The sequence below is a fragment of the Apus apus genome, chromosome 4 (genome assembly GCF_020740795.1).
Source record: "Apus apus isolate bApuApu2 chromosome 4, bApuApu2.pri.cur, whole genome shotgun sequence".
NCBI lineage: Eukaryota > Metazoa > Chordata > Aves > Apodiformes > Apodidae > Apus > Apus apus.
In genome coordinates this window covers 113,718,422-113,745,337 of record NC_067285.1, presented here as the reverse complement: position 1 = coordinate 113,745,337, position 26,916 = coordinate 113,718,422, and the positions used below count along the sequence as shown (strand labels likewise).

Below are 26,916 nucleotides of genomic sequence, written 5' to 3'. Positions count from 1 at the left end.
GTTGGATGAGGCTTGTGCAGCCTGGTCTGGTGGGAGGTGTCCCTGCTTATGCAGGGGGGTTGGAACCTGGTGATCTTGAAGGTCCCTTCCAGCCTTAACCATTCTCTGGTGATTCTCTGATTCTGTGATTTGACCAAATCTTGGTTGTGCTCTGTAATAAAACAGAGCCCTGAGGTGCTGTTAATTATAAATGAGACATCCCTGACCTTGTTCTTTATTTTCTTGCCTCCTGTTCCCTCTCTGCTGACACTGCCAGTCTTGAGTTTTCTCCTCTAGTTTTTTTACACTTCCATGAGTGGGAGAATTGTTTTTTCAGCCAGCTTTGCAGGGGTACTTAGCAGTCTACATTGTCTGGTCAGGTTGCTCAGGAGCAGCAATTCATACCTAGTTTTTGAAAATACACATAGTTTCCTTTCCTATGAACTTTCAGAAAAAACAGGTGGCTTTTTTTTTCTTTTCCTTCATCTTTAGTTTTGCAAATAGTTAAGACAAAAGTGAAATGGAGTTGTGAGCAGTGTAATGCACTTATCCATTAAAGGGAGAATTTAGCTTTCAAGAGGTACTGGGTGCTAGAAAAACAGACTCCCCGCTTGAGTTGCTGTAGCATGTTTGTGCCATCTGTACTACAGATGCTAAAGTATAAATTTGGCTTCCTCTAGGAGACATTAGGCTGACCATGTGGTGGGGACAGCTGCTGGGAGAGAAGGGGAACTTAGAAACTAAATAGCAATCATATTATTATTTTTCTAGCTGCTGATGGGGTGGGACTAGAAGGCATCCAAGTTTTGAGCCAGCTTTGCCGTGTGGTGTGGAATTATTTCTGTTCATGTAATTATCCTCTCACTATGTAGTGTTCTAATGTAATTTAAAAGATGATAATTGGAAGCATTAAGTTAAAAATAAATCAGAAAGGTGCCTGGTGGTTGGGCACGACTCATCAGGGGATGTAATAAGAGGCAGTAGAAAACCTCAGGGTAAAGCTGAGGTGGTGTAAGCTTGATTCTCTGTGTGTGATGGTCACCTTACCTGATGTGATCATGCTTCTCTAGGTGACATAGAGGATGGCTTGATGAGATGGTTGAAAACTAATGAACCCAAATGAAATTAATATGGGCTCTGAAAGGCAAGAAATAGCTTTTTTTTTTTTCTTTCTTTCTTTAAAAATGCTTATTTATCAAAGTACTGGAAGGTATCTGTTTTGGGTTTTTTTGCATCTATCAAAATATGTCTGTAGTAACGTACACTTCTCCGATCCCACCTGATCATTGCTTTCACTCTTGAGCTATAAAACACTTCTGTTTTTGTAAGCAGTGAACTGACAAAAGAAGTGCCAACTACCTCAAAGGACAAAGAAGTCTGTGATAGAAACTACACTGTATTGCTGCAGTAGTAGTAGTGCAATTGTGGTGACAAGTTTTATTATGACTTGGCATCTTGAAACCCTAAAGAAAAAAACCAAACCTCTGCTGTAAACAAAACTGATGGAAAAATGGGGACAGGGAAAGGCAGCAGTGGGGATTCTTTGTTCTTAGAAAGAAGTGAAGTAGAAGTCCTGTGGACTTTCTCCAGTGTGTACAGACTGCCTGGAACTCACAAGAGGAGGTGCTGACTAGTGAGTGGAAAAGAGCAGGGATGTGTGCAGGAAGAAGTTAAGGATAAGGGCTAAGTTAGAGATGTCAGTGTCCTGGGGTGGTTTGGGATTGATGAGAAGGAATCTGAATTTGATATGTGATAAAGCTGAAGTTAAGACGTGAGGGGATGTGCTTCAGCAGAGGATATAAATGGTGGGATTCCATCATTTTCAGTGCAGTTGGCATGTTTGTGAACTGAAGGCTGGATTAGTTGGCAGGGGAGTTTAAGGAGGGATTGCCTGCAAGCTTTTATTACTCTGGTGTTGTTATTTTTAACAGCTACTCAAGGCAGTCAGTGCTCTCCCTGTCTTCCACTGCTGAGGTATTCAACCCAAGACCAAAGATTTTCAGAGCAGACACTTCTCCAGCACTCAGAGATGGATTTTATTCCCTTAAGGTAAGATGAAGTTACCTGGCATCATGGCAAGAGTGCATACATTTTTTCCTGAGTGGCCATGAATTTTCCTACATTTGATAACTAAATAATTAGTTTTATGGTCACAGGAGTAAGACTAAGCTGTGGTTGGTACTGACAGAAGGTGCTGTCAGAGTTCTACTCAACTTTTTATTTTGCCTGCAAAGAGTTAGAACAAGGGAGGACCAGAACAAGCCTCTTCTGAGCTTGTCATCCTACTGTACCTGAAGAAAATGGGGAAATGAGGATCTCCACCCTCTCAAACATCTTTTAGGCTTTCTTAGACTCTGAAATAAACTTGATGACATTTTGGGGACACAAATCAGATACAACTTGTGTTTACAGTAGTAAATACATGCATATGTACATAATATGCATGTAATAATGTAATAATTCTGTGGTTTGTATGTACTGCAGTAACACATGTTAAGTGTGGTTTATAAACATGGTTTTATATAAAGTATGAATACATAAAGGAATAGCTATTCCAGTAAAAGTCTTTGTCCAAAGCCTTCATTTCAGGGTGTGACAAATTGTTCTTTCTGTACCAGGAAATCCTCAGCCCTTTGTTAAAAATGGGAAAAAAGAAAGTGCATTTAAACACACATTTATCACATCACGGGTGTTTAGGCTTCCTTGTACTTTATTTGGTGTGTGACAGGAGACAGATTTCTTCCTGATGTGATCCACTGTCACTTGACTTTGTGGATCAGAGCTTAGTTCCACCAGAACTATTGATCTACTTCCACAGAGTTAATATTAATTGGGGTTTGATGATTATTTTCAAGCAGGAATTTATTGATGAGATCGTGGCTTATTTCATATCATCTAAAGGTATAATTGATGTAATGAAACTGAAGTAGGTGATTTATATTTAAAAAAAAATCCCATGCAATTTTATATATGTGTGTAAGCAACCTCTGTATTTTATTTAACTAATAACCTCTTAGTACAAAATACTTCAGTCCTAAATTGATTGAAAAATATTGACATACTATGTAGAAACCAACATTATTTTCAAACCTTTATTTCATAGGACAGAGCTTTTTAATATTGTTTGAAGTTTCTTCACATTTCTCCACATTTTGGCCTATTTAGGGGAAATATTTGTGTATGTTGCTAAACCCCAGTTATTTGAGTCAAGTTGTACTTTTGCCTCTGAAATTAAAGGAGAGAATTTGGATGGTAAAATAAAAATGATAAGAAATTGATTTTTTTTTTCTTTTCCTGCCTCTTCTAGAGGAGTCCCTGATGTTTCTGGTGCCTTTGAGGAGCACTCCAAGGCTTTGCACATCCTTGAGGATGCAGGGTCTGCACCCAGTGACTGCTTCACTTTGGCCCAGCATCCCCTCTCCTTCAGACACATGGAACCTTTGGGTGCCAGTTCTTCCTCTCAGCAAACCCCTTCTTCTGGAGAGCTGCTTGTGAACAAGGAGGCAAATGATGGCTATAAAAATGATACTGAAGAGAAGGCAATGATGCCCCAAACAAGTGAGAATTTAGCAAACCCCACCTCAACGGGGATGCCAAACAGACTGAACCACATGGAACCTTCTCTTATCTGGAGTACATCTGTAAAGGATGAGTGTTTCTCCCATGACAACCATGTAGCAACTGCTGGTTTTGGGCTTTCAGAGAAAGAAAAAGGGTTACTGAGGCATGACAGGTTCTCCTCTTCAGAAAACTCCTGTAAACCAGCACTAACTAGGAATTCAGAAAAAAGGGAGGGAGAGTTGAAAGAGGAAAAGGTAAAAATGGCTGAGACCAAGTCAGAAGAGTGCATGAGGCAGCTGGAGAAGCTGAAAAAAGAAAAGAAGATTCCTGAGCTTGGCTTGTCTACTGATTTATCTGATGATTTGAGGAAAGACAGTTGTAAAATTTCAGAAGCACAAGGTGATTTTTCTGCCAAGGCTTGTGAAACAAGTGAGGGGATGTCAAAGGAACGTGGAGCGGGTTTAAATGGCTCTGAAAGCTTGGAGTTTGTGGCTGTTGTTGAGGAACCCCAGGGAGCTTCCCTGGATCATCATCAGAAACAACTATCTCCTGCAGTGAGATCTGAGAAAAAGGAGTTTATCCCTACTGTGACAAGCACTGGTGATTGTGCACCTAAACCACTAGTTATGAGTAACATGGAAGCTCCTTCTCCATGCAGCCTGGATGCCCCAGTGGGAGCAGAACCTGGAGAAAGCAGGAGTGAATTAACTATTTCAGATTTTTCCATAGAAAGGGGACACAAAGTTACAGGAATTTCCCCTTCCTTTAACCTTGTAGGTGATGGCTCCTTTTCTGTACACTTTGCTCATCCAAACTATCAGTCTACTCCAGGGCTACTTCTAAAGAAAAATGTTAAGGCAGAAGAACTTGGCATCCCTGTGATCAAATCAGATATTCAGGCCTCTTCTTCCTGCTTAAATGAAGGAACTTCAGAGAACTCATCTACCAGTCCCCCTGTATCTGTTGAGAAGCAGCGGTCACTGCAGTGTGCCCAGAAGGAGAACAGTGAGCCTTTTGAGTCCTTAAAATGGAAACATCCCCACAGTGGAAGAATTCAGTCTCTCCCATCGCTTAGTTTCATGGAGAAGGTAGGGGCTTGGAATGTGAGCCAGCCAGAGGAGGGACCCCAGGCAGGGACTTCATGTGACCCAGGTGGAGTTTCCCCGAGAAGGAAAGCCTACAGTGCAATTGCCAGTTCTTCAAACAATATTTTGTCAGTGCAAAAAAATGGTGGAGACCCCATGGATTATGTTGCAGCTTCCCCTAGAGAGACAGGTTCCTTGGGAAACTTCCATTTGCATAATAAAAACTTGCTGCTTGTCCAGCCTCCCCTTACTAGATCTCAGTCTGACAATGCAGTAAATGTTTCCAGCAGGAACATGGAAGTTATTCCACCAGGAAAGTCAACAGAGGCAGTGCAGCCTCTAGAAGACAAAAGTAATGTTTTAGGAATGCCTGAAAATAGTTCAGGAGGCTCCACGTTACAAAAGCTCTCAGTTGAGGTTGGTTCTAGACCTACTGGTAAAGATGCAGAAAGTTATAGTAGGGGGGACAGTTCAGCCCCAAATGTGGTTGCTCCCAGTGAAGATGTTGTTCAGCTCCTCAGAGAGGATGGAGACTCTCTCACTGATGACCAGAAGAATTGTGATCTTCTTGAAAATCATTCTCACAACCTAAATATTCCTGTTGGCTGTGTCAGCATGGACAATTTTGATGATATTTCCCCTGATAGTTTGAATCATCTTCTTAGTTCTGGGGAAAGTAGCCAGAGGGACTTGAGCTCTACAGGGCGCTCCTCTGTGGTTTCCAGACCCACCTTCAGTGCAGATGATGATAACTTCATTCCTGTTGAAGCAACTTCTTTGGAAACTCCAGTGAAAGAAGAGCTTAATATTGAAGAAAGGATCCCAGTAAGTTCATTTCTAACCCAAATGTGTAACTCTTCTTTACCTTTTGATTATGAGGAGACCAGAGAACTCTTGGCTGTCATAGAGTGCAAAGGACAGACGATCTCACAGGAACAAAACACTAGGATGCTTATAGTTAGTTTCTACCCTCCAGTCATGTTGGGAACATGCCATCTTCTAGAAATACTAGCAAGTATGTGGTTTATGTAAACCTAAAATAATCTTAAAGGACCCTTTAGTTTCTTCTAGTTTAAACCGTTTAAACAGTTTCAGAGTGATCCCTTTTTCCCTGCCCCATTGTTCTTTTAGAGGACTCTGGTAGGGTCTGCATCAGACTGAATGAACTGGTTTTGCACTGGTCTGTGCTACTGGTGAATTTAATACATGTTATTAGCTCAGCTTGTCTTAAATACAGGAGTGGAAGAAATAACTTCTGGGTAGTATTTAACATGGGCAAAGAAACGCCTGGACCTGTTTCTGTGGGATCTGCTCTAGGGGACCCAGCTCTAGCAGGTGAGTTGGACTAGATGATCTCCAGAGGTGCCTTCCAACCCCCACCACTCTGTGATTCTGTGAAAGAATTGGATGTGGGAAAGATTTAGTTTTGTTTTTTTCCAGGTATAGGTGATAGTATCATGGCAACAGAAAGTAAGAGAAATTTAGATATTGATGGCTGATGGTGGTGGAACATGAAGGACACAGGAACAGAAGACAGTGATAAAAAGTGAAATCTGTGTGGTGAAAGAGTTATAAATAAATTGGTTCTAGCTCTTTTAGCAGAGCATTGATAAGCCATTTCTGATCTTCCTGATTCCTTCAAAAGATCAGGTTATAATTATCCAAACATGAGACTGAGACTCAACTGCTGAGTAAGGAGATGCTGGGCTGCAGAGGAGAAATGAACTTCACACACCCACGGATCTGCAATAATAGCAAAACCAACACACAACTTCCTTGGCAAATCAAATTGCCCTATTTATTTTTTTCTATAAATACTCGTTTTGCTTGTTCACTTAGTTCCAGTATCCAAGGCAGAAATGCTTGATTTTTTTGGTATTTTGCTCACAAAGGAGGTCGGAAGCCTCTGGGTACCTTTCCTGCTTTATTCCCACTTGGCATATGAAGATTTCTTTCCTCCCTTCCCTCCTTTAGGATGGTTGGTGGTAATGGAGGGCAGATCGTGGCAGCCATGTCAGGGATACCAATAACTGTTGAGTGTTGGAGAAAATGAAATGCAGATTTATGTTAATCATAAACATGTAATTATCTTCTGAGTAAGTGGCTGTTCCTCTCACAAGATGACTCCTATAATCATTAGGTCTTTGGAACTGTGTTACAGAAGCACTCTTCTCTCAGTTGTCTTTGCAAATATGTATTGAAACAAATATAAATATTGTAGGGAGGATATTTTCAATGAAATCCATGAGAAGTAGAAGTTGCCTGTTACCTCCTTTTTTATATGAGTGTAAATTAGGCATGTTCACCAGCCCTAGTGGTGAGGAATTCTGCTCTCATAAATCACTGACAAGGTAAAGCAGATTGTCACATATATGGCTATTGTTATGTTTATTTAATAGGAAAAAGAATTGGCTAAGTTTGGGAGGCTCTGCAGAGAGACTTGGATAGATTGGATCCTTGGGCTAATGTCAATGGTCTGGGCTTCACCAAGGCCAAGTGCTGGGTCCTGCACTTGGGCCACAACAACCCCAGGCAACACTGGGGTGAGCTGTTAGTGTGCTTTGAACATGACTGAGGCTTAAGATGCTTTGAAGCAAGTTGTTTGAATTTAAGGTGACAGGGGAAACGTGCAACTTGACAATCCATTGACCTTTTGTACAAGTGGCATGTGTATAACTGGTCTTCTTTTTGCCAGATATATCTTCGCAACCTTGGCATTGATCAGTCACCTGGAACTATACTGACACCCTTTGCACCCCGAGGACCCATCAGGGAAGTGGAGTTTTCCCCCTCAGAGCTCAGAACATTGAAGGACTCCACGGACACCCTGACCAGGACAGCTCCACAGCACCAAGGTACAAGGAGGGAGGACCTTGTGGTGTGCCAGCCTGAGACAGCACTGAACTTCAGACTCAGCTGTGAGGTTGCTCTTGACCTGTTCCTGCCAAGTGTGTTTCTTCTCATGTGATGCTTCATTTGTATGAGTTGATCTTCTGATATCTCAAATGTGAGATATGAACAGGCTGAGAGAGTTGGGGTGTTCAGCCTGGAGAAGAGAAGGCTCCAGGGAGGCCTTAGAGCACCTTCCAGTGCCTGAAGGGGCTCCAGGAAGGCTGGGGAGGGGCTTGGGACGAGTGCATGGAGGGATGGGAGCAGGGGGAAAGGTTTCCAGCTGGAAGAGGGGAGATTTAGATGAGATCTTAAGAAGAAATTATTCACTGTGAGGGTGGTGAGACCCTGTCCCAGGTTGCCCAGGGAAGCTGTGGCTGCCCCATCCCTGGCAGTGTTGAAGGGCAGGTTGGATGGGGCTTGGAGCAACCTGGTCTGGTGGGAGGTGTCCCTGCCCATGCAGGGGGTTGGAACTGGATGATCTTGAAGGTCCTTTCCAACTCAAGCCAGTCTTGGGTCCTGTATTTGCCATTGGAAAAATAAGCATTAAACCACTTGAAAACATCCCTCTCACTAAGCACTGTTGGCTTTGTGGCATCTTCTAGTCTGTGCAATGAAATGATATCCTTTTTTTTTATTTCATCTTTTTACAAGAGTTCCTAAGAAGGAAATGGTTTGTATCTGAAGATTAAAGAAATGTTACCAGACTTTTTTCTTCCTGCAAGAGAAACAATCCTTGGTTTCCTGTTGTTTGAGATATCTTGGTGTTTTCAGGGTGACAAAAAGTCAAGCGTATTTTATAACTGACCTGATCAGTTCATAAATCCATCCATCTCAACATTAAAAAATCAAAATGACCTCAAGTGTCATTTCTGGATGAAGAACAATGCCCTCAGTGAGGGTTAAGATGGTCCTCAGTGGTGTGCCCATGTATTTTGTCTAAAATGTGAAAATATGCATTGCAGCTCCTTCAGATGTGTCTTTTCCATGTTCTGCTTTGGCATTTGCATCTTGTGCCCAGTGGGGAAGAGCAGATCTGAAGGCTCTTCACAACAAGGACCTCTCTAGCCCTTTGAACATCTGTGACTTCACGAGTCCTGCACTGACCTGTCTTTCTAAACCAAAGTGATTAAACACTCCTCTTATATCCCTGTTGGCCTTGCTTATTTTATTTGTGGTTTTTTTTTTTTCTTTCTTCAAGCCTTGTGGGAGACTTGGCAACTGAAACACCTTGGCAGTTGGTACAGGGGCAGAGTTGTCCTCAGTGGAGATGCTGTTCAGCTGGACTCTGGACTACTTAGTGCACTTGAAAATTTCAGTGCTTGGGCTACGAAACAAAATTGTGTTTAAAACTCTTCCCTGTTGTGTGTACCTGCCAGCTTGGATTTCAGAACAGCCTTTGTGCTCAAGTTTGGCTTTTTTTTTTAAATTAAAAAAAATTATCCATTAGGGCTTTTGTATCCAAATGCTAAAAGTGCATCTTCTCTGCTTTGGCACCTTTCTAACCAATGGTGGGAAATACTTATCCATAGTGTGTCTTTTGCCTTCTTCCAAAAGGATATTTTGGAAATACTGCCCCACAGCCCTCCTGCCTCTTGCAGGGATGCTGGAATCCAAATGTTCATTTGGACATTCAACCACCTCTGTGTCATTTATCTGAGAACACTTACTTAAAACCTAGTTTAAGCCTTTATCTAAAAGCAAGTTATTTAAGTGGTAGGACAAGAGCGAACAGCCTAAAGCTACACCAGGGGAGGTTTAGGCTGTACATTAGGACAAGGGTTTTCTCTGAAAGTGTTGTCAGACATGGGAGCAGGCTCTCCAGAGAGTTGGTTGAATCACCATCCCTGGAAGTTGCCTAGATGTTGTGACTGGGGACATGGTTTGGGGGTGAACATAGTAGAGTAGGGTTAAAGGTTGGACCTGATGATCTTAAAGGTCTTTTCCAACCTGAATCATTCGATGGTTGTATGATAAGTCAAGCTTCATAGTTTCTTTGGTATTCTGTATTTCTCCCCAGTGGACTAAGGGATTTCTTTCAGTGGAGAATTCTCCTGCAAGCCTTAGTTCAAGTTACAACTTCAGAATAACTTTGAAAAATAGTTCTCTAAATGTTTTCAATATTTCCATTTTCCCTTCCCTTTACAAGCCCTCTAGCACCTGACAAAGTAGTCTGTACTGATGCAGCTGTTTTCTGGAGCCCTGAACTTCCTGCATCTTCTGTTTCTTTGTAGGTAAATTGCCATCAGCACTTCAGATTACCCAAACAACGTCCAATTCTGGCACTTCCACTCTCAGTCTGTCTAAACCAATGAGTTCAGAAGTTGGCTTTGATATTCTGTCACTCTGTGAACTCTCTCACCAGTTCTCAAGATTTTCTGGAGACAAACCAGTGAGTCAGTGTGGGTTGTCCTGCCATCAGCTGGAGACAACTTCTCTGCTTTCCACACAACGGGGGACAGAGCCTTCAGATGTCTCCAAACCAGTTGAACCAAACCACCAGCAGCAAATGGCTTCAGCTGGCTGCCATTCTGACAGAGAGAGTCCCCTGCTTGCTGCAAAAAGTGTCCAAGATCTGCTAGCTAAAAATGAGTCAGAAGATGTGAGCAGCAGCCTGCAGACGTGGACTGCCCGTGCTTTGGCTGGAGTTCAACGTGAAGTGGAAGTTGACAGAGGATCACAAACCTCAAGTGTAGGTAGTAAGAGAACAGAGGGTCAAGAAAGCGGTTCCTTGATTGGATCTGGTGCACTGCAAGAAATACATAAGCTTTTGGCAGAGGCAGAGGATATAGCTGGCAGGTGGTGTGATCCTGTTTTTTCCACTTCCTCTTCTAGAGAAACTGATGAGTCTTCTCCAGTGCTGATTAGAGAGGAGGATGGGCCTGAAGGCTCCAGGTCAGGGAAAGGCAGCGACCCTCAGTTCCAGAAGATGCTGTCGTGGGTTGAGACTGTGACCTGGAGAAGTGTGCAAGAAGAGGGGCCAGTAGTGAAGCCCCTGGATTATAACACAGGCAGTTTAAAATGGGAAAAGTCTTTTGAAGTCAATTTGCACAATGATGAAGAGATGGTAAAGGAAATAACCAAGGAGTTTAGGACAGAAAAATCAGTAGGAAGGTCTGAGCCAGAAGGCTGCAGCAGTGTAACTACAGACAGAAATCAGCCTGGTTTTGTGGGCCTTGCACAAAGCAATGGAAGCAGTGAAGGCAGCACTGGAAGAACTTTGGAGCTGGGCAACCCTTCTTCCTCAGGAAGCACCACCAGTGTTGCAGGAGGCTTGCAGAGCATGTTGTCCAAAGCTAGTGCAGCTGGAAGCAAGGCAGGAGGCACTGGAGGGAGCGAGGACAGTAGCAGTGGAGATTCACTAGCTGCCCATGTCAGAAACCTCCTGAGAAGTGGGTCGGGTGCACCACAACTGCTGACAAGTGCAGATGAAGAGGAGAGGACATCACGAGGTAACGAAACGGCTCGGTTGTGTTTTATCAAGTCTGCATGTTTAGAATGACAAATCTTTATTTAGGCATCTGTTTGAGGGATTGCTTCGAAATGGCTCTGGAATGAAAGAGATATGGACTTGGTGATCCAGGCTGTCCTGAGGAGGTGGATGAACCATTATCCCTAGAGACACCTAAAAAGACAAATGTGCCAGGGGACAAGGTTCAGTGGTGGATGTGGCAGAGTTAGGGTGGTGGTTGGACTCAATGATCTTGAAGATTTTTCCAACCAGAATGGTCCTGTGACTCTGAGAGGGCATCTGAGTCTGTTCCCCTGATTTTAAGGGTGATTATATTGTGTTATATTGTATTAATGTTAATGGGACAGAGCCTAAGTGGTCAATGTTACTCAGTTACCTTATGTGGAATGATGGAATGGGAGAGAACTGGGCTTTTCTAGTTTGAGTATCTTCCTAACACTGACATGAAAAGGTGTTTTATCCCCATAGCTATTAGGCACCTGCTGGGTTAAGAATTTGGGGAGGGACTGTATGAAAGACAGACCCAGGCAATAGGAAGGCACAGCAAAGTCTTGGTTTGAAGTTATTAGACTGTTCTCATACCTGATGTGAGAAAATGACAAGGAACCTGCTTTCTGTTTGATGTTCTCTGTGCAGCATGGATGAAGCTAAAACTGGCCAGCCAAGCTCAGGAGCCAGTGACAGACTTGAATGAAGAGCACCAACAAAGAATAGAGGAGATAAAGGCAGAGCTGCTGCTGAGTGCCAAGAAATCTGCTCTAGCAAAGGTACAAAACAGACAAACCAGCTCCTTTGGAGAGAATGTTTGTATTGAGTCAATTCCTGGGTATGTTTCAGGACCAGCCATGGCACATGCCTGTTGAGTTTAGGAGTTTTTTTGTTTTCCCCTGGGCAGTAGTTGGATACCTTGGGTGGGGGGGATGGCACAACTGAAGATCTTCTGAAGGAAAGTATGAAGGACAGGAGATGTGGTCAGTGATGGTGTGATGGGAGAACTGGTGTTATTCTACATACAGCTCATAATTCTTAATTGGCTTAATGAGTTCTGCTTTTCACAAAATATTTATGCATGTGCTGACTGTGCCTGGTAAACTCTGCCTAGGTTGGAAGGAGTTTACTTTCCAATGCAGTGTCTGGGTAACAGGGTTTGTTGTGTTTCTGCCCATGTGTATGAAATGTTTACAAAGGAGTGTGGTGCTTGCTTTTGAAAAGGTGCTTCAGGGAAGAGGAGGGTAAATTGTCCATCCTTTGTGTTGACTGTATCAAAGGTGATGGGGCTTCAAGTGGGAGGAAGTCCTGTTAGAAATTCCTTAATGATGAGGATGTTAATGATGAGTGTTAATCATAGTCTGTTTTTAAGAAGAGCTGTAGAGAATAATCTAGGTGTAGTTAATGCTGATTTGGGGCAGGGATGTAGACTAGATGAGCTTTCAGTCTCTTAGAACACTATTTTTCTATGAAAACTTTAAATTGTTGTAATATTTTTAATCTCTCCTTCGGAATTTCTAGTTCATATCATAATATATAGTATATCTGGAATGGAATTTCTCTCATCAGGAGTATATTTATCTTTTGGTTTGACTTTAAATAGGTTTTCAGCATTCATCTGGTGTCCAGTCTAATTATGTCATCATTTCTAGGGGCTCTGTGTCCCAAGATAGGACACTATTCACAGAAAGTATTTTGATTAAAGGAACAGGTTGGAAAAATGTGGAGATGTTGGTATAACATGAGTAGTGGATGGATGATCTATTCATGTGTGCAGGGTAGATGGCTCTGAGCTGGTGGCAGAGAGACTGGATAATGAGGCTGAGCTAAAGGTTGGGGCAGTTCCTGAGGAGGATGAAGAAAACCTGCATTTGATAATAGTCATAATCTGTCCTTAAGCTTTAGCAAAGCCTTCCTTTTAAATTTTTTTCCTAATTTTTTTTCCCTGGAGACTGCCTGCCTCCCAGGAAAAGCAGTAGGGTTTGGTTTGTTTGTTTTAATTAAAAGCCTTGCATCAACAAGAATGAAAACCAGTGTTTTAAGAGTAGTCCTGTTTGTGGGAGAGTTTCTTGGGCTTGAACACTGTTGGTAATACAGACATCAGCATCCAAAAAGCAGTAGACCACAATTCTCAGTTCTTCCTGGATGGATGTAATCTTTGAGTGGGAAGCCTGAAAAAACCCCTATGTTAACAATTGTATTTAAGAATTGTCTGAACTTCTAAAAATAAAGAAAAAAGACCAACACAAAAATCCATTTTTGCTCCATTTTGCTCCAAGCTCCTCATGAAAAAAATAGAAGCCCTGAAGCAATTTTTTCCCCAAGTTTTAGATTTTGTTAGATAGCAGCTTTGTCCCTCACATGAACTCTTTACAGACTGGAACTTTTATGTGATCCACTGTCAGCTGTGAAAGACTTTATCCCAATTTAGAGGGAGAAAAAAAATGATCCTAGTTTTGCAAAGTAAGAAATTGTTTTAGGTGAACCGCAACATGGACAGTGGGTTTGAGCATCTTCTCAGCAAGTTTGGTGACCACACCAAGCTGTGTGGAGTAGTTGACACCCTAGAGGGAAGGGATGCCATCCACAGGGACCTGGACAGGCTGGAGAGGTGGGCCCATGCCAACCTCATGGAGTTCAACAAGACCAAGTGCAGGGTCCTGCACCTGGGTCAGCACAACCCCGTGCACAAATCGAGGCTGGAGGGAGAATGGCTGGAGAACAGCCCTGAGGAGATGGACTTGGGGGTGGGAGGAGATGAGAAGCTCAACATGAGCCACCAGTGTGTGCTGGAGCCCAGAGGGCAATTGTGTCCTGGGCTGCAGCAACAGAAGTGTGGCCAGCAGGGCCAGGGAGGTGACTCTGCCCCTCTGCTCTGGTGAGACCCCACCTGGAGTGCTGTGTCCAGCTCTGGAGCCCTCAGCACAGGGGAGACATGGAGCTGTTGGAGAGGGTCCAGAGGACACCATGAAGATGATCCAAGGGCTGGAGCAGCTCTGCTGTGGAGACAGGCTGGGAGAGTTGGGGTGTTCAGCCTGGAGAAGAGAAGGCTCCAGGGAGACCTTAGAGCACCTTCCAGTGCCTGAAGGGGCTCCAGGAAAGCTGGGGAGGGGCTTGGGACAAGGGCAGAGACATTTAGGCCAGACATCAGGAAGAAATTCTTCACCATGAGGGCAGTAAGGTGCTGGAACAGGTTGCCCAGGGAGGTTGTGGAAGCCCTGTCCCTGGAGGTGTTCAAGGGCAGGTTGGATGAGGCTTGTGCAGCCTGGGCTGGTGGGAGGTGTCCCTGCCCATGCAGGGAGGTTGGAACCTGATGATCTTTAAGGTCCCTTCCAACCTCAACCATTCTATGATTCTGTGAACATTTTCTGCTTTGATCTTGGATGTATTTTTGCTTTACAATGGCTTGAATTTGAGATTAAAAAAATGATTTAAAATTTGCAAAACAAAGGTGGCAGGGTTTTTTTTTGTTGTGCTTAAGATAAATGTGTTTTCTTTCCTCCAAACAAAACAATATATCAATGAAAAATATAGATTGTTGAGAAGTAATTAAATAAAAAACAGGTTTTTTGCTGATTAAAAAAAAATTAGGATAAATGTAATGGGACCTGTTCTGTCAAACACCTGTTGAATTTGCAGAGCAGAGCTGGCAGTGTGCTGACTTAAAATGAACAGAGCAAAGTTTATGGAAAGATATTTTCTTTCTACTGAACTTTAAAGACTGAGGGAGACAAACTGTTCCCAGCACTCAGGCAAACAATTCCTTCGTCAGATCATCATCTTGATTTAGTGCCTCTGATGAAGGCTTATGATGAGTGTTCTTTTTACAAGCTTGAGACTCTGCCTCTCATTTTTGTAGGTGACAACTCAAGTAATGTCCCACTGTGATATTTTACTGCTTCTTGCAGGAATCATGTGAAGCCTGTCCATCAAAAGAAAAGAAAATGGAAGGGAGGAGCAGGACAGCTTGGGAGAGTTCTTCCCAGGGATCTTTTGCTTCTAAGGATTGTTCTGTCTTCTGAGATTGATGGTGTCTGTTTGATAGCTGTTTGTCACTGGTGATATGTTAACAGACTCTAAAAAGAAGCATCATGATGATTTCTGAGTTCTAGCTGAGCACAGTGTTCAAGGAGGTGACTGGACATATGCACAGAAATGGGCTGCAAACATGTACTTGAGTGCTCCCCTGAATAGTGACCCAAAAAAGGGAACCTCAGGTGTGGGTGCTGGGACCAGTGCTGTTTAACATTTTATCAGTAACGTGGACAGTGGATCAGTTTGCTGATGACACCAAAGTCCAGAGGAGGGACATGAGAATGTTGGGAGGGCTGGAGCAGCTCTGCTCTGGAGACAGGCTGGGAGAGTTGGGGTGTTCAGCCTGGAGAAGGCTCTGGGAAGAACTCAGAGCACCTTCCAGTACCTGAAGGGGCTCCAGGAAAGCTGGGGAGGGGCTTGGGACAAGGGCAGGGAGTGAGAGGTTAAGAGGGAATGGATCAAAACTGGAAGAGGGGAGATTTAGGTTGGACATTGGGAAGAAATTCTTTGCTGTGAGGATAGTGAGACCCTGGTCCAGGATGCCCAGGGAAGCTGTGGGTGCCCCATCCCTGGCAGTGTTGAAGGGCAGGTTGGATGGGGCCTGGAGCAACCTGGGCTGGTGGGAGGTGTCCCTGCCTGTGCAGGGGGTTGGAACTGGATGATCTTGAAGGTCCCTTCCAACCCAAACCAGTCTGGGATTCTGTGATTCTGAACATTAAGTATAAAAATGTAATTTGCAAGAGGTGTCTCCAATCACGAGCATAACTCGGAATTTTAGGTTTTGTTTTCTGTTCTATAAAAGTGACAAACCTGTTGGAGTGAATGTTTTGTAGACCTTCCATTTGTGGGAGGTGGGGATTTTTAAGAAGAGGATATGGAAGGTAAATCCAAGGCTTCAGAAATAATAGAATCATAGAATCATTTGGGTTGAAAGGGACCTTAAAGATCACCTAGTTCCAAGCTCCCTGCATGGGCAGGGACACCTCCCACCAGACCAGGTTGCTCAAAAAATCAGCCCTGGTACTTTTCTTCCACTGCGACCATTAGGGTTTTCCCAGATAAGAAGAATTTAAAGAATAAGAAAACGGGAAAAGCCAAAGTCTTGTAGGTGGTCTTCTGTTCCAGGAGCTTTTTCTTTCAAATATAACCACATTGTGCAGTTGTTTTGGTCCCCCAGTTGAGATGGAGAGTTTTTGAGTTGCTCTTCAAGGTAAGTACATTTTCACCATATTAAACCTAAGAATTGAGGATGTTATTTCCCCCCCTGTATTTTTATGGGCCCCAAAGAGAATGTTGCCCCTTTGCACCCTTTTTTCTTCCACTAGGTGCTGTATTTTTCCACTCCTTGTACTTTCTCACTTGTTCAGGAAGTTCATTGAGTTGCAGCTCTAAATTTGCACTGCAATCTCTTGGAGATCATATGCCATACAGATCTTTTTTGCAAAGATGACACATGACAAGCACAATAAGACATGTGAAAGGCTCGGGGAGATGAGTTTATAGCATCTTCTGTGCTTGCTCTCAGGAGGAGGAGTTGCTGTGTATTACTTCAGGCCATTGAACTGATGCCTGGATGAGGGAAGGGGTGATCTTGGGAGCACAGGGCTGCTCTGTGTCCTGGCATTGTTCTGAAGTTCCTTGTTGTCCCTCTGGGCTATAGGAAGTACAGGAAGCCAAATAAGCTACAGGAAAGTACTGCTTTGGAATGGTTATCCAGACCTTGCTGAAGAAGTTGACTGCTAATGACATCTGGGATGTAGAAAGGATGGAAAATCTCTTGTGGAATATTTCTTTATACTTGCTGACTTAGACCAACAGTGGTTTTGACTGATTTTTTTATTTCCAAATTCCAACTGGCACCGTTTCCCACTGCATCCTTGCAGCTAAACCGAGAAGTGTGGTGAGGTGGATCGTGAACTGGTTGAAGGAAAGAAGTCAGAGAAGTGTGGTCAAGGGGACAGAGTCCAGTTGGAGTCCTGTATCTAGTGGAGTCCCTCGAGGGTTGGTACTGAGACCAGTACTATTCAATGTATTCATCCACGACCTGGGTGTGGGAACAGAGGGCACTGGCAGCCAGTTTGCTGATGACATCGAACTCGGAGGAGTGGCTGACACACCAGAAGGCTGTGCTGCCCTTCAGGGAGACCTGGACAGGCTGGAGAGTTGGGCAGGGAGAAATTGAATTAAATCCAACAAGGGCAAGTGCAGAGTCTTGCATCTGGGGAAGAACAACCCATGGACCAGTACAGGTTGAGGGCTGAGCTGCCGGAGAGCAGGGTAGGAGAAAGGGACCTGGGGGTCCTGGTGGACAGGAGGATGACCATGAGCCAGCAATGTGCCCTTGTGGCCAAGAAGGCCAATGGATCCTGGGGTGCATGAGAAAGGGGGTGGTTAGTAGGTCAAGAGAGGTTCTCCTCCCCCTCTATTCTGCCTTGGTGAGGCCACATCTGGAATATTGTGTCCAGTTCTTGGCCCCTCAGTTCAAGCAGGACAGGGAACTGCTTGACAGAGTCCAGCGCAGAGCCACAGAGATGATGAAGGGAGTGGAGCATCTCTCTGATGATGAGGAAAGGCTGAGGGAGCTGGGTCGCTTGAGCCTGGAGAAGAGGAGACTGAGGGGTGACCTCATCAGTGTTTACAAATACGTAAAGGACAAAGAGGACAGAGCCAGGCTTTGTTCAGTGATGTCCAGTGATAGGACAAGGAGCAATGGGTGCAAACTGGAGCACAGGAGGTTCTATGGAAACACGAGGAAAACCTTTATCACTCTGATGGTGACAGAGCCCTGGGACAGGTTGCCCATAGAGGTTGTGGAGTCTCCTTCTCTGGAGACACTCCAAAACTGCCTGGTTGTGTTCCTCTGTGATCTGCTCTAGGTGATCCTGCTCTGGCAGGAGGTTTGACTAGATGATCTTTTGGGGTCCCTTCCAACCCCAACCATTTTGTGATGCTTCTCCTGTGATATATTCTCTGCTGTTCCAGTTGTTCCAAACAGTAGGAAAAAAAAATAGTCTAGACTTATTTATATATTATTTTAAACCAATCTTATCTGGACCGTCTTCATGGCAGTACCTTAATCTTAGATTTGCTCTCTGCACCTCAATGGAAGCATTGTAATTTTTAATGACAAATTAAGGAAGTGCAGATACTGGTAAATTAATAAAATCATGTCCACACTTAAGGAATCCTCTCTCAAGAAGGCTGGTGGCCTTGAGTTTCACACATGCTACCATGAGCTTGAATGATCTGGATGTAAGGTTTGGATGCTGATGAAATGATTTGTGTTTTGTCTCATCCACTTCCAGTGTTCACTAACCATGGTGCTGCCTCTGGACCTGTCCAAAAGAGTTGGGGTGAAACCATGTCAGAGGCAGCTGCTTCCTGGCACCTTGTGTGGAGTGGTATTTTGTGTCAAGGCAGGGGCTGGCTGTGTGACACCTGGGCTGGCTGTGTGACACCTGGGCTAGTGCAGGGAGTCTCTGCATGTGGCCACATGCTCCTTTCTCTGGAATGGGTACAGCTGCTTGCAAAGATGAATGTTTCAGTTGTTTTGCTTCTGCCCCTCGTTGGAGGTGCAGTGTTGACAGATCGGGTGAGTTGTTGTCTTCACTTGCTTCAGGGCAAAAGCTGTTGCAGATTTTTGGTCAATGTTGACAGGAATAAATTACCCTGGGCAATAAGTTTTTCCCAGTTGTACTCGCAAGGGTTTCTCTTTGTGCTCTTAGAGAAACAGATTTATTAAAGATACAAGAAACATACAAAAGTTGTATACAAGATCTCCATCCTTGGAGATTTTCAAAATTTGATGAGAGGAGGCCCCTGAGGGACCTGTGCCAATGTTGAAGTTAGCCATACTTTGAGCAAGGGGTCAGAACAGAGACTTCCAGAGGTCCCTCTTCTGGCCTGCATCAAGAATAGTGTGACCAGCAGGATCAGGGAGGTGATCCTGCCCCTCTACTCAGCCTTGGTGAGGCTGCACCTCAAGCACTGGGTGCAGTTCTGGGCACTGCAGGATAGGAAGGACATGGAGGTGCTGGAGAGGGTGCAGAGAAGGGCAGCAAGGCTGATGAGGGGTCTGGAGAACAGGTCTTGTGAGGAGAGGCTGAGGGAGCTGGGGCTGTTCAACCTGGAGAAGAGGAGGCTGAGGGGAGACCTCATTGCTCTCCACAACTACCTGAGAGGGGGCTGTAATGAGGTGGGTGTTGGCCTCTTCTCCCTGGTGACTAGTGATAGGACAAAAGGATGTGGGGTCAAGTTGTGCCAGGGAGGTTCAGATTGGATGTTAGGAACAATTTCTTCACAGCAAGAGTGGTGAGGCCTTGGAACAGGCTGCTCAGGGAGGTGTTGGAGACACCACTCCTGGAGATGTTAAAAAAAATGGGTATATGTGGTGCTGAGGGAGGTTGTTTAGTGGTCACGAGGGCGTAGGGCTGATGGTTGGGCTTGATGATCTTGAAGGTCTTTTCAGCCTTGATGATTCTATGATTCTTCAAACCTAGATGTTTCTGTGATGTTGTGTGTCCAGCTGGCTACCTTTTTAATTACTGAAATAAACAGTGAACTCAAAAAGCCTTAGGGATGTGTCTCTCTGAATCCCTCTGAACTTAAATAGTAAACTCAGATGGTGAATATGCATTTGAAAGAGCCATTTTTCCTCATCTGTTATGGACTGGGTTTATTACAAACACCCAGCTGTGCATGAAGGTGACTGATAGGAAGGAAGGAAGTTTTATTCGTGGTTTCCAGTGAGTGCAGAGATGTCAAAGAAATATTTACAACTGAGCCTACTTAGCAGTTAACAACTCTAATGTTCCCAAAACGAAAGGGTTCTGTAACAGATGTCACTGCTGCTCTTTGTTCTAGGGTCAAAACCATGTCAGCTAATTGGCTAGCACTTAAAACAAGACCCAGTTTTAATCGGTTCCGTTGACAGATGAGTTCCAGAGGAAGTGTGATGAGGGACTGGTGATTATCGACAGCACAGGTTTCTGAGCTCTGCAGTCCAGGTTTTGGTGAGGGCAGCAAGTTACCCACATAACCTGTGTGAATTCTTGTGTGTTTTTCAGGATTCATGGGGCTGCAGGTTGAAGGCTGCCCCTGAGCACAGCCAGGACCAGCAACTGAACATAGAGCATTTCAAAGCTTCAAGTGACAGTAGATTTCAAACTTACAGGCAAAAACAAGCAGTTGAGAATGAAGAGCTTTTAGAGTCAAGTTCAGCACAAGCTGTGCCCTTACACAGAGCTGATCCTTCCCATTGTTGCCTGCTGGAGGATCTGCAGTTCAAATCTTGGAGTAGCCTTCAAACACCTGCCTGCAGCCAACATCAGACATCTGAGGCTGTTGAACTTCACTCACCATTGTGGAAGGAATGGGACACGTGTGCAGTGAGGTCTGCAGCTGCTTCTGATACACAGTCACAAGTCCATGTTCCAGCTCGGAAGAAGCTGTCTGTGGAAAAGTGCTCTGAAGAAGTGGCCAAGCAAGTTACTTCCATCACCTTTTCATCTCGAAAGCGTTTGCAGTCTCCACTGACTTCCATGGTACTTGGCAGCAGTCTTGCTAAAGATGGCCTTGATGGGATAATGCCTTTGGAGGTTGACTCTGCTAGCACTGAGGAACTGAGCCATGGCAAACAACCCTGGGAAAGATCTAAAACTTCTCCTCCAAGTCCAGTACTTCCTGGCTCAGTGTCTAATCAGATTGCTTTTACTGTGGAGAAAGACAAGTTTCATCATGTCTCTGCTGACAGTTACAGAGTTGGAGCTTATCAAGAAACAGACTGTTTGTCAGATCAGGGTTCTGTCAGCATCCGTGCTGATAGAAGACAGACCCTTAGTGCAAACACTTCTGATGTTCTGCCTCAAGATGTGACTGAATTGGGCAGGCACAGTGCCAGGCTTGCAGGGTTTGACTGCAATATCAGGCTCAGTCAAGACACAAATACATTTCATGAATCCAATTCCATAAGATCTTACCAGCAGGAGAAAAGCAGCCCACCTGGCCACAGCCAAGTGTATGAGAGCTTGGAAGGTTCAGGTCCAGCCAAACAAACTGATTTTCTGAAAGGCCACACAGAGTTGTTGAAAGAAAAGAAGAAAAGCCCTTCTGACAAAGCACCTCTTGTTCAGAAGGAGGTTGAGAGTGAGCAAATCTGTAGGTCTCACCATTCCTCTGCTGATGAGACTTTATCCACGTCTGCATCTCCTTCATCCCCAACTAAGAAAGTACTGTCTTGTGTCCACATCACTCTTTCCTCCAAGTGTCATAACCCAGAGCTGCATGATGACCTGAACACTGAAAATGAGAGGAGATCCTGGGACAAACCTGAAGTGAATACTCAACCTTTCTCTTTAAAAACTCCAGAAACTTTAACAGAAGCTATTTCTAAATTACCACCTGCTGACCTTATTCCAGAAGACCGAAGATCTTTGTCTTTCCCAAGGCCAGTGTCTTCAGCAGATCCCTGCCTGGGGCTTTCCTCAGGGACAAGCACAGCAGGACGAGACCTGACTCTGCAAGGCAGTCAGAGCCCACAGGTCTCAGTCCTGGGATCTGGGGGGTCTAATCTGAAGAGTATCTTCAACTCTGTAGTTCCTGCAAAGACTGGGAGAAGTACTTCTGATGCTGCCACTCAGATAACAACAGAAAGCCCTCAAAAAACCACCTTTTCAGCTGAAATCTGTATTAATTCACAAGCCAGTGAAAATGCTGATGACCAATTGCTTCTCCAGAAAGCACATGAACTTCCCAACAATACAACTTCATCTCATAACAAGACTTCCTCTTTGCCAAGGCAGGGTGGTGAGTAAATTAGTGTCTTATATGTCTATATAGACTTTCATCTCTCCAAGATCAAGATATTTATCTGTTTTAAAAGCCAAAACCAAACCCAGCTTTTTGTGTGGGTTGCTCAAAAAGTTGCTCAAATGGAAAAAAACCCCAACCCATAAAATTGGGCTTTACAGTCCTGTAGGTAGGGAATTGTGTAAATACAGTTGTATTTCAGTTCAGGTTTAGCTGGAACTGAGTTTGCTGGGCACAAGTCTGGTTCAAGACCATTTTCTGACCATTTGATTTTAGATAATTTGGTTTGATTCACTGGTTAAGAGTTTCATAGAATCCAAGACTGGTTTGGGTTGGAAGGTACCTGAAAGATCATCCAGTTCCAACCCCCATGCATGGGTAGGGACACCTCCCACCAGCCCAGGTGGCTCAGAGATACATACCTGTTTATCAAGGGATATATCTGATGACTGATATACTCTCTGGTCAGGGTGTTACAAAAGCTGTAGGATAAAATAGAAAATGTGGGGAGGCTTCTTAATCTGCGGACAGAGGAATGGGACTGTTGCTCCCTGGTTTCTCACAGTGGTGTTTTATACTAATGTGTGGAGATTTGTGTAGTTCTCAGTATTTTTCCAGGGCTTCAGGCTCTCTCTTCTCAAGATGTTGAAAATAATGGGAGTTCAGAGAGAAAATTCTTTTCATAGAATGATAGGGGCTGGAAGGGACCTCTGAAGGTCATCAAGTCCAACCCCCCTGCTGCAGCAGGAATACCTGAGGCAGATCACACAGCAACTCATCCAGATGGGTCTTGAAAGTCTCCAGAGAAGGAGACTCCACAGCCTCTCTGGGCAGCCTGTCCCAGGGCTCTGTCACCCTCACAGGAAATAAATTTTTCTTCATGTTGAGGTGGAACCTCCCATGCTCCAGCTTAGTGACACTTCCCCTTGTCTTATCACAGGACACCACTGAAATATGAAATATCTGTTTTATCAGAGTGCAAAAAATGTCAGCTCTCTGATCACCTCATCTCTTTGCTATTAGAAGTCAGATAATGTTCTGGTCCAAACATTTGCTGGCATTCTGTTTTGACAGCATGTTCTTACTGACTTGAGAGACAGATCCATGCTCATTTAAAATTATTTTGTTCATCACAGATCACCTGGGAGTTGTGTGGGTATGTGAGTCACAGGTTTATTGTTGAATAGGTAAGCAAGCTGCTTTTTCTAGCTCAGCAACAGTAAAGACTTGGGGGTGTTCAGCCTGGAAAAGAGAAGGCTCCAGGGAGACCTTAGAGCACCTTCCAGTGCCTGAAGGGGCTCCAGGAAAGCTGGGGAGGGACTTTGGACAAGTGAGAAGACAAGCAGTAATGGATTAAAATTGGAGGAGGGGAGATTTAGGTGAGACATTAGGAAAAAATTATTTGCTGTGAGGGTGGGGAGACCCTGGCCCAGGTTGCCCAGAGAAGCTGTGGCTGCCCCATCCCTGGCAGTGTTGAAGGGCAGGTTGGATGGGGCTTGGAGCAGCCTGGTCTAGAGGGAGGTGTCCTTGCTCATGCAGGGGGTTGGAACTGGATGATCCTGGAGGTTCCTTCCAACCTAAACTGTTCTATGATTCCATGAAGCCTTCTAACCACTGGGAGGCTATTAAATAATTAAGAATGACAATTCTTTTTCCTGAAGAGTAGGGTGTTTCTCTGAATTTACCACAGTGAGCATCTTCAGTAGTCTCCTGATTTGTTGCTTTTATTTTCAGTTGCATTAAAGGATGGAAGCTTGACTTCCCTTAATTGCTTTGCCTTCCATCCCCACAGACCAGCCCTTATTGCTACCATATAAACCTTGTGGAAGTACTGGGATGTATTATGTCCCTTATCTAAAGGCAAGATCCACAATGTCTCCAGTCGAGTCAGAGGCCAGTGCTGAGAGCTCTCCTTCAGGTACCTATTTATCTTGGGTCTTCCAAATGCACAAATGCTGGTTGTAGTTCCTGGCTCAGTATGTCTCTCTTTCATGTGGAGCTCAGAACTTTCTGTCCTCCTCGCTTAGAGGAAGTGCATTGATTTGAAGAGAAAAATGTCTTTGTTCATGTTCACACCACTTCAGAGCACAAAGAAGTACGAGTCCTGACCAAGGGCTGTGGTTTCCATTTCTTTGATGAAAGGGATGTCAGAACTCCATCCTGGCAGAGAAAAGGGACAAGGCTCAGTGCTTTACAGCGTGGCAATTCTTGACTTTCCTCTGGGAATTACTATTCTGTTGGGACTCTTTCATATCTCTCCCAGTTCTCCTTCCTTTTAGTTCCCTTCTTTTATTATATTTTGTGCATTCCTCTTCTTTTATTAATTTGGTATGTGTGCATTCTGAAATATCTGCATAATACAACACATTTCAGTCAGTAGCTTTCTCAGTACTGAATTTCTTTCCTCCTTGTTAGAGGATCCCAGTGTAGAAAGCCTTTCTATAAACAATGGAATTCTTAACTGTGGTTTAAAATATGTTCATCCTTTCCCCACACCCTCCCATCTCCCACTTCTCATTTACCAGAAGAAGAGGATTCTCTGTGGTTCATCAACTGCTTTTGCTTTGCCTGCTGTTATTTTTCAGTTCTCCCCTATACATAAAGAACATATCACTGAAGCATTACAGGCCTTATTGGCAGAGTGTTTTGAGTCAGAGATCTTTGACATCTGAAGTTATATGTAGACAAAACTAATCTTGCAGAGATCTCCAGTTCCTGACAGGTGTGCCCCAGGGGGAGCAGGTTGATACCACAGTAACAGTAAGTGCACAGGTCAGTCGGCAGAGCCACAAATTGGGCTTGTAATTGTTTATGCATGTCTCTGCTCACTCCTTTTTTGCAGTCTGCCTGTTGTAAGATGTTCCAAATGAGAGGAACAAATGTGACACGAGTCTGTTGTTTTGCAGAAACTGATGCTAGAGATAAAAATTCAACATTGTGTACGAGGGAGTGTGAGGTTCTAGAAAATGTACAGCAGGGTGGAAAACTAAGTTTTGGGTTTTTAACTCCCTGCTGCAGAGGATTCTTTACTGTGTACAGTTCTGGTGCCCTCAGCACAAGAAAGGTATGGACCTGTTGGAGAAGGGCCACCAAGATGATCAAAGGCCTGGAGCAGCTCTGCTATGAAGACAGGCTGAGAGAGTTGAGGTGTTCAGCCTAGAGAAGAGAAGGCTCCAGGGAGACCTTAGAGCACCTTCCAGTGCCTGAAGGGGCTCCAGGAAAGCTGGGGAGGGGCTTTTCATCAGAGAAGATAGTGATAGGACAAGGGGTGATGGTTTTAAACTGAGAGAGGGGAGATTTAGGTCAGATATTAGGAAGAAATTCTTCACTGTAAGGGTGGTGAGGAACTGGGATGGGTTGCCCAGGGAGGCTTTTGATGCCCCATCCCTGGCAGTTTTTAAGGCCAGGCTGGACAAGCTTTTGTGGAACCTGATCTAGTGGTTGGGTTCCCTGCTCATGGCAGGGGGGTTGGAACTTGATGATCTTTCAGGTCCCTTCCAACCTTAATGATTCTATGATTCTATGATTCTGTGATTCTTAGCTCACGAGTAGTAGCTGAAGGAAAGTGAGCGTAACCACTGAGTGTAACCAGGTGGTGTTGACAAGGGTGATAAATCAGTTGGGACCATTTTTAGCTTTCTAACCTCAGGAGACAGTGATGTGATGATCACCCTCTGCAACTGCCTGAGAGGAAGTTGTAAAGAGTTCGGTGCTGGTCTCTTCTCACAAGTAACTAGTGATAGAACAGGAGGAAATGGCCTCAAGCTGCACCAGGGGAGGTTCAGACTAGACATTAGGAGGAACTTTTTCACTGGAAGGGTTGTCAGATGTTGGAACAGGCTGCCCAGGGAGGTGGTTGAGTCACCAACCCTGGATGTGTTGAAAAGTCATCATGATGTGGTGCTTGGGGACATGGCTTTGGGCTGGACTTGGGAGAGTAGGGTTAATGGTTGGACTCAAAGATCTTGAAGGTCTTGTCCAACCCAAGTGATTCTGTAATAGAGAACTCTTCTGCTGTTGCCTTGAGTTCTTGTGTAGAGGTTATACAGACATACTCTTCCAGTTTTTCTCCATTGTTCTTCTGAGCTTGGAAAATAGATATTTACATGAGTCAGTGAAAATGTCTGGAATTTTAATGTGAACAGGAGGGAGTCTGGACATTCCAAGTCCTGTGCCTGGCTTCCTAGCAGGCTTCTCCAATGCTCATTTTCATGTGGTGTTCTCTGCTCATTAGTAGAACAGGTAAAACGTATCTACCTCTTAGGGAAGACCCTTGGCACCAGAGATAATGGAAAACAACATGGAGGAGGACCTACAGCTGCTGTGTTAGTCACTACAACTGCTCCCTGGGGACCAGGATTGTTGGTTGGAGAACATACTGCTATTAATACCTGGATAATGGGCTTTCTTGCAGATGATGTCTCGTGAAATTTCTCTGTTTGTCCTGTTTCCTTATTTTACTCATAGTTGTTGCTCTCTTTATCTGCAGGGTCAAATGATGCTCTTCCTCCAAGGTTTCCAGCAAACATGCCTGGTTTAAGGGATGATAATCCTCCAGACATCACAACTGTCAAGCGTAAAGAAGGAGTCTGCAGGAAGAGAACTGAGCCCAAGCTAGCCTGGGCTGAGGAGCAAATCAGAACTTCCCCAGGTAGTTACAATGTGTGTTTAATTTTACCTGTGTTTTTAAACACATGAAAGAAAGTAGAACAAAATAATGATGTTTCAGGATTCATGATTTCTGATCTTGTGACATTGCTGATTGTTTTTTTTCTTTCTTACCTTTCCTGTCCCTGACTGCCCTAATACTTTCACATCTATATTTTCTAGCTTTCCAGTGGCCCCAGTGCTTATCAGAGCCTTTGTAAGGTTTTTGTTTGGTGGATTTTGGTTTTTTTTGTTTGGTTTTGTATGGTGTATGTGTCTTGTTTGGTTGGTTTTGGTTTGGTTTTTGGTTTTTAAGGCACTCCCAAGTTTGTGAAGTGTGAAGTTTTCTTCATGTGTAGAAAGGATGCCTGTGTGGAAAGTGACAGAAGCTCCCCAGTCAATAAATCAGATGGGATGACTTTGTGTCTTGAGTTGGGTTCGTGTTCCCTCCCA

The 26,916-nt window shown here is 44.2% G+C and overlaps 1 protein-coding gene across 1 annotated transcript in view; it reads left to right on the top strand.

Moving 5' to 3' along the window:
- The window catches only part of ALMS1 (ALMS1 centrosome and basal body associated protein), a 68,746-nt gene that overhangs the window by 21,768 nt on the left and 20,062 nt on the right, over positions 1-26,916 (top strand). The window contains exons 4-11 of the mRNA XM_051618315.1: positions 1,911-2,028; positions 3,287-5,450; positions 7,321-7,480; positions 9,749-10,966; positions 11,623-11,753; positions 20,076-21,813; positions 23,609-23,734; positions 26,306-26,467. Of these exons, the coding sequence (XP_051474275.1) occupies positions 1,911-2,028; positions 3,287-5,450; positions 7,321-7,480; positions 9,749-10,966; positions 11,623-11,753; positions 20,076-21,813; positions 23,609-23,734; positions 26,306-26,467 (5,817 nt within the window). The remainder of the gene's footprint in view (positions 1-1,910; positions 2,029-3,286; positions 5,451-7,320; positions 7,481-9,748; positions 10,967-11,622; positions 11,754-20,075; positions 21,814-23,608; positions 23,735-26,305; positions 26,468-26,916) is intronic.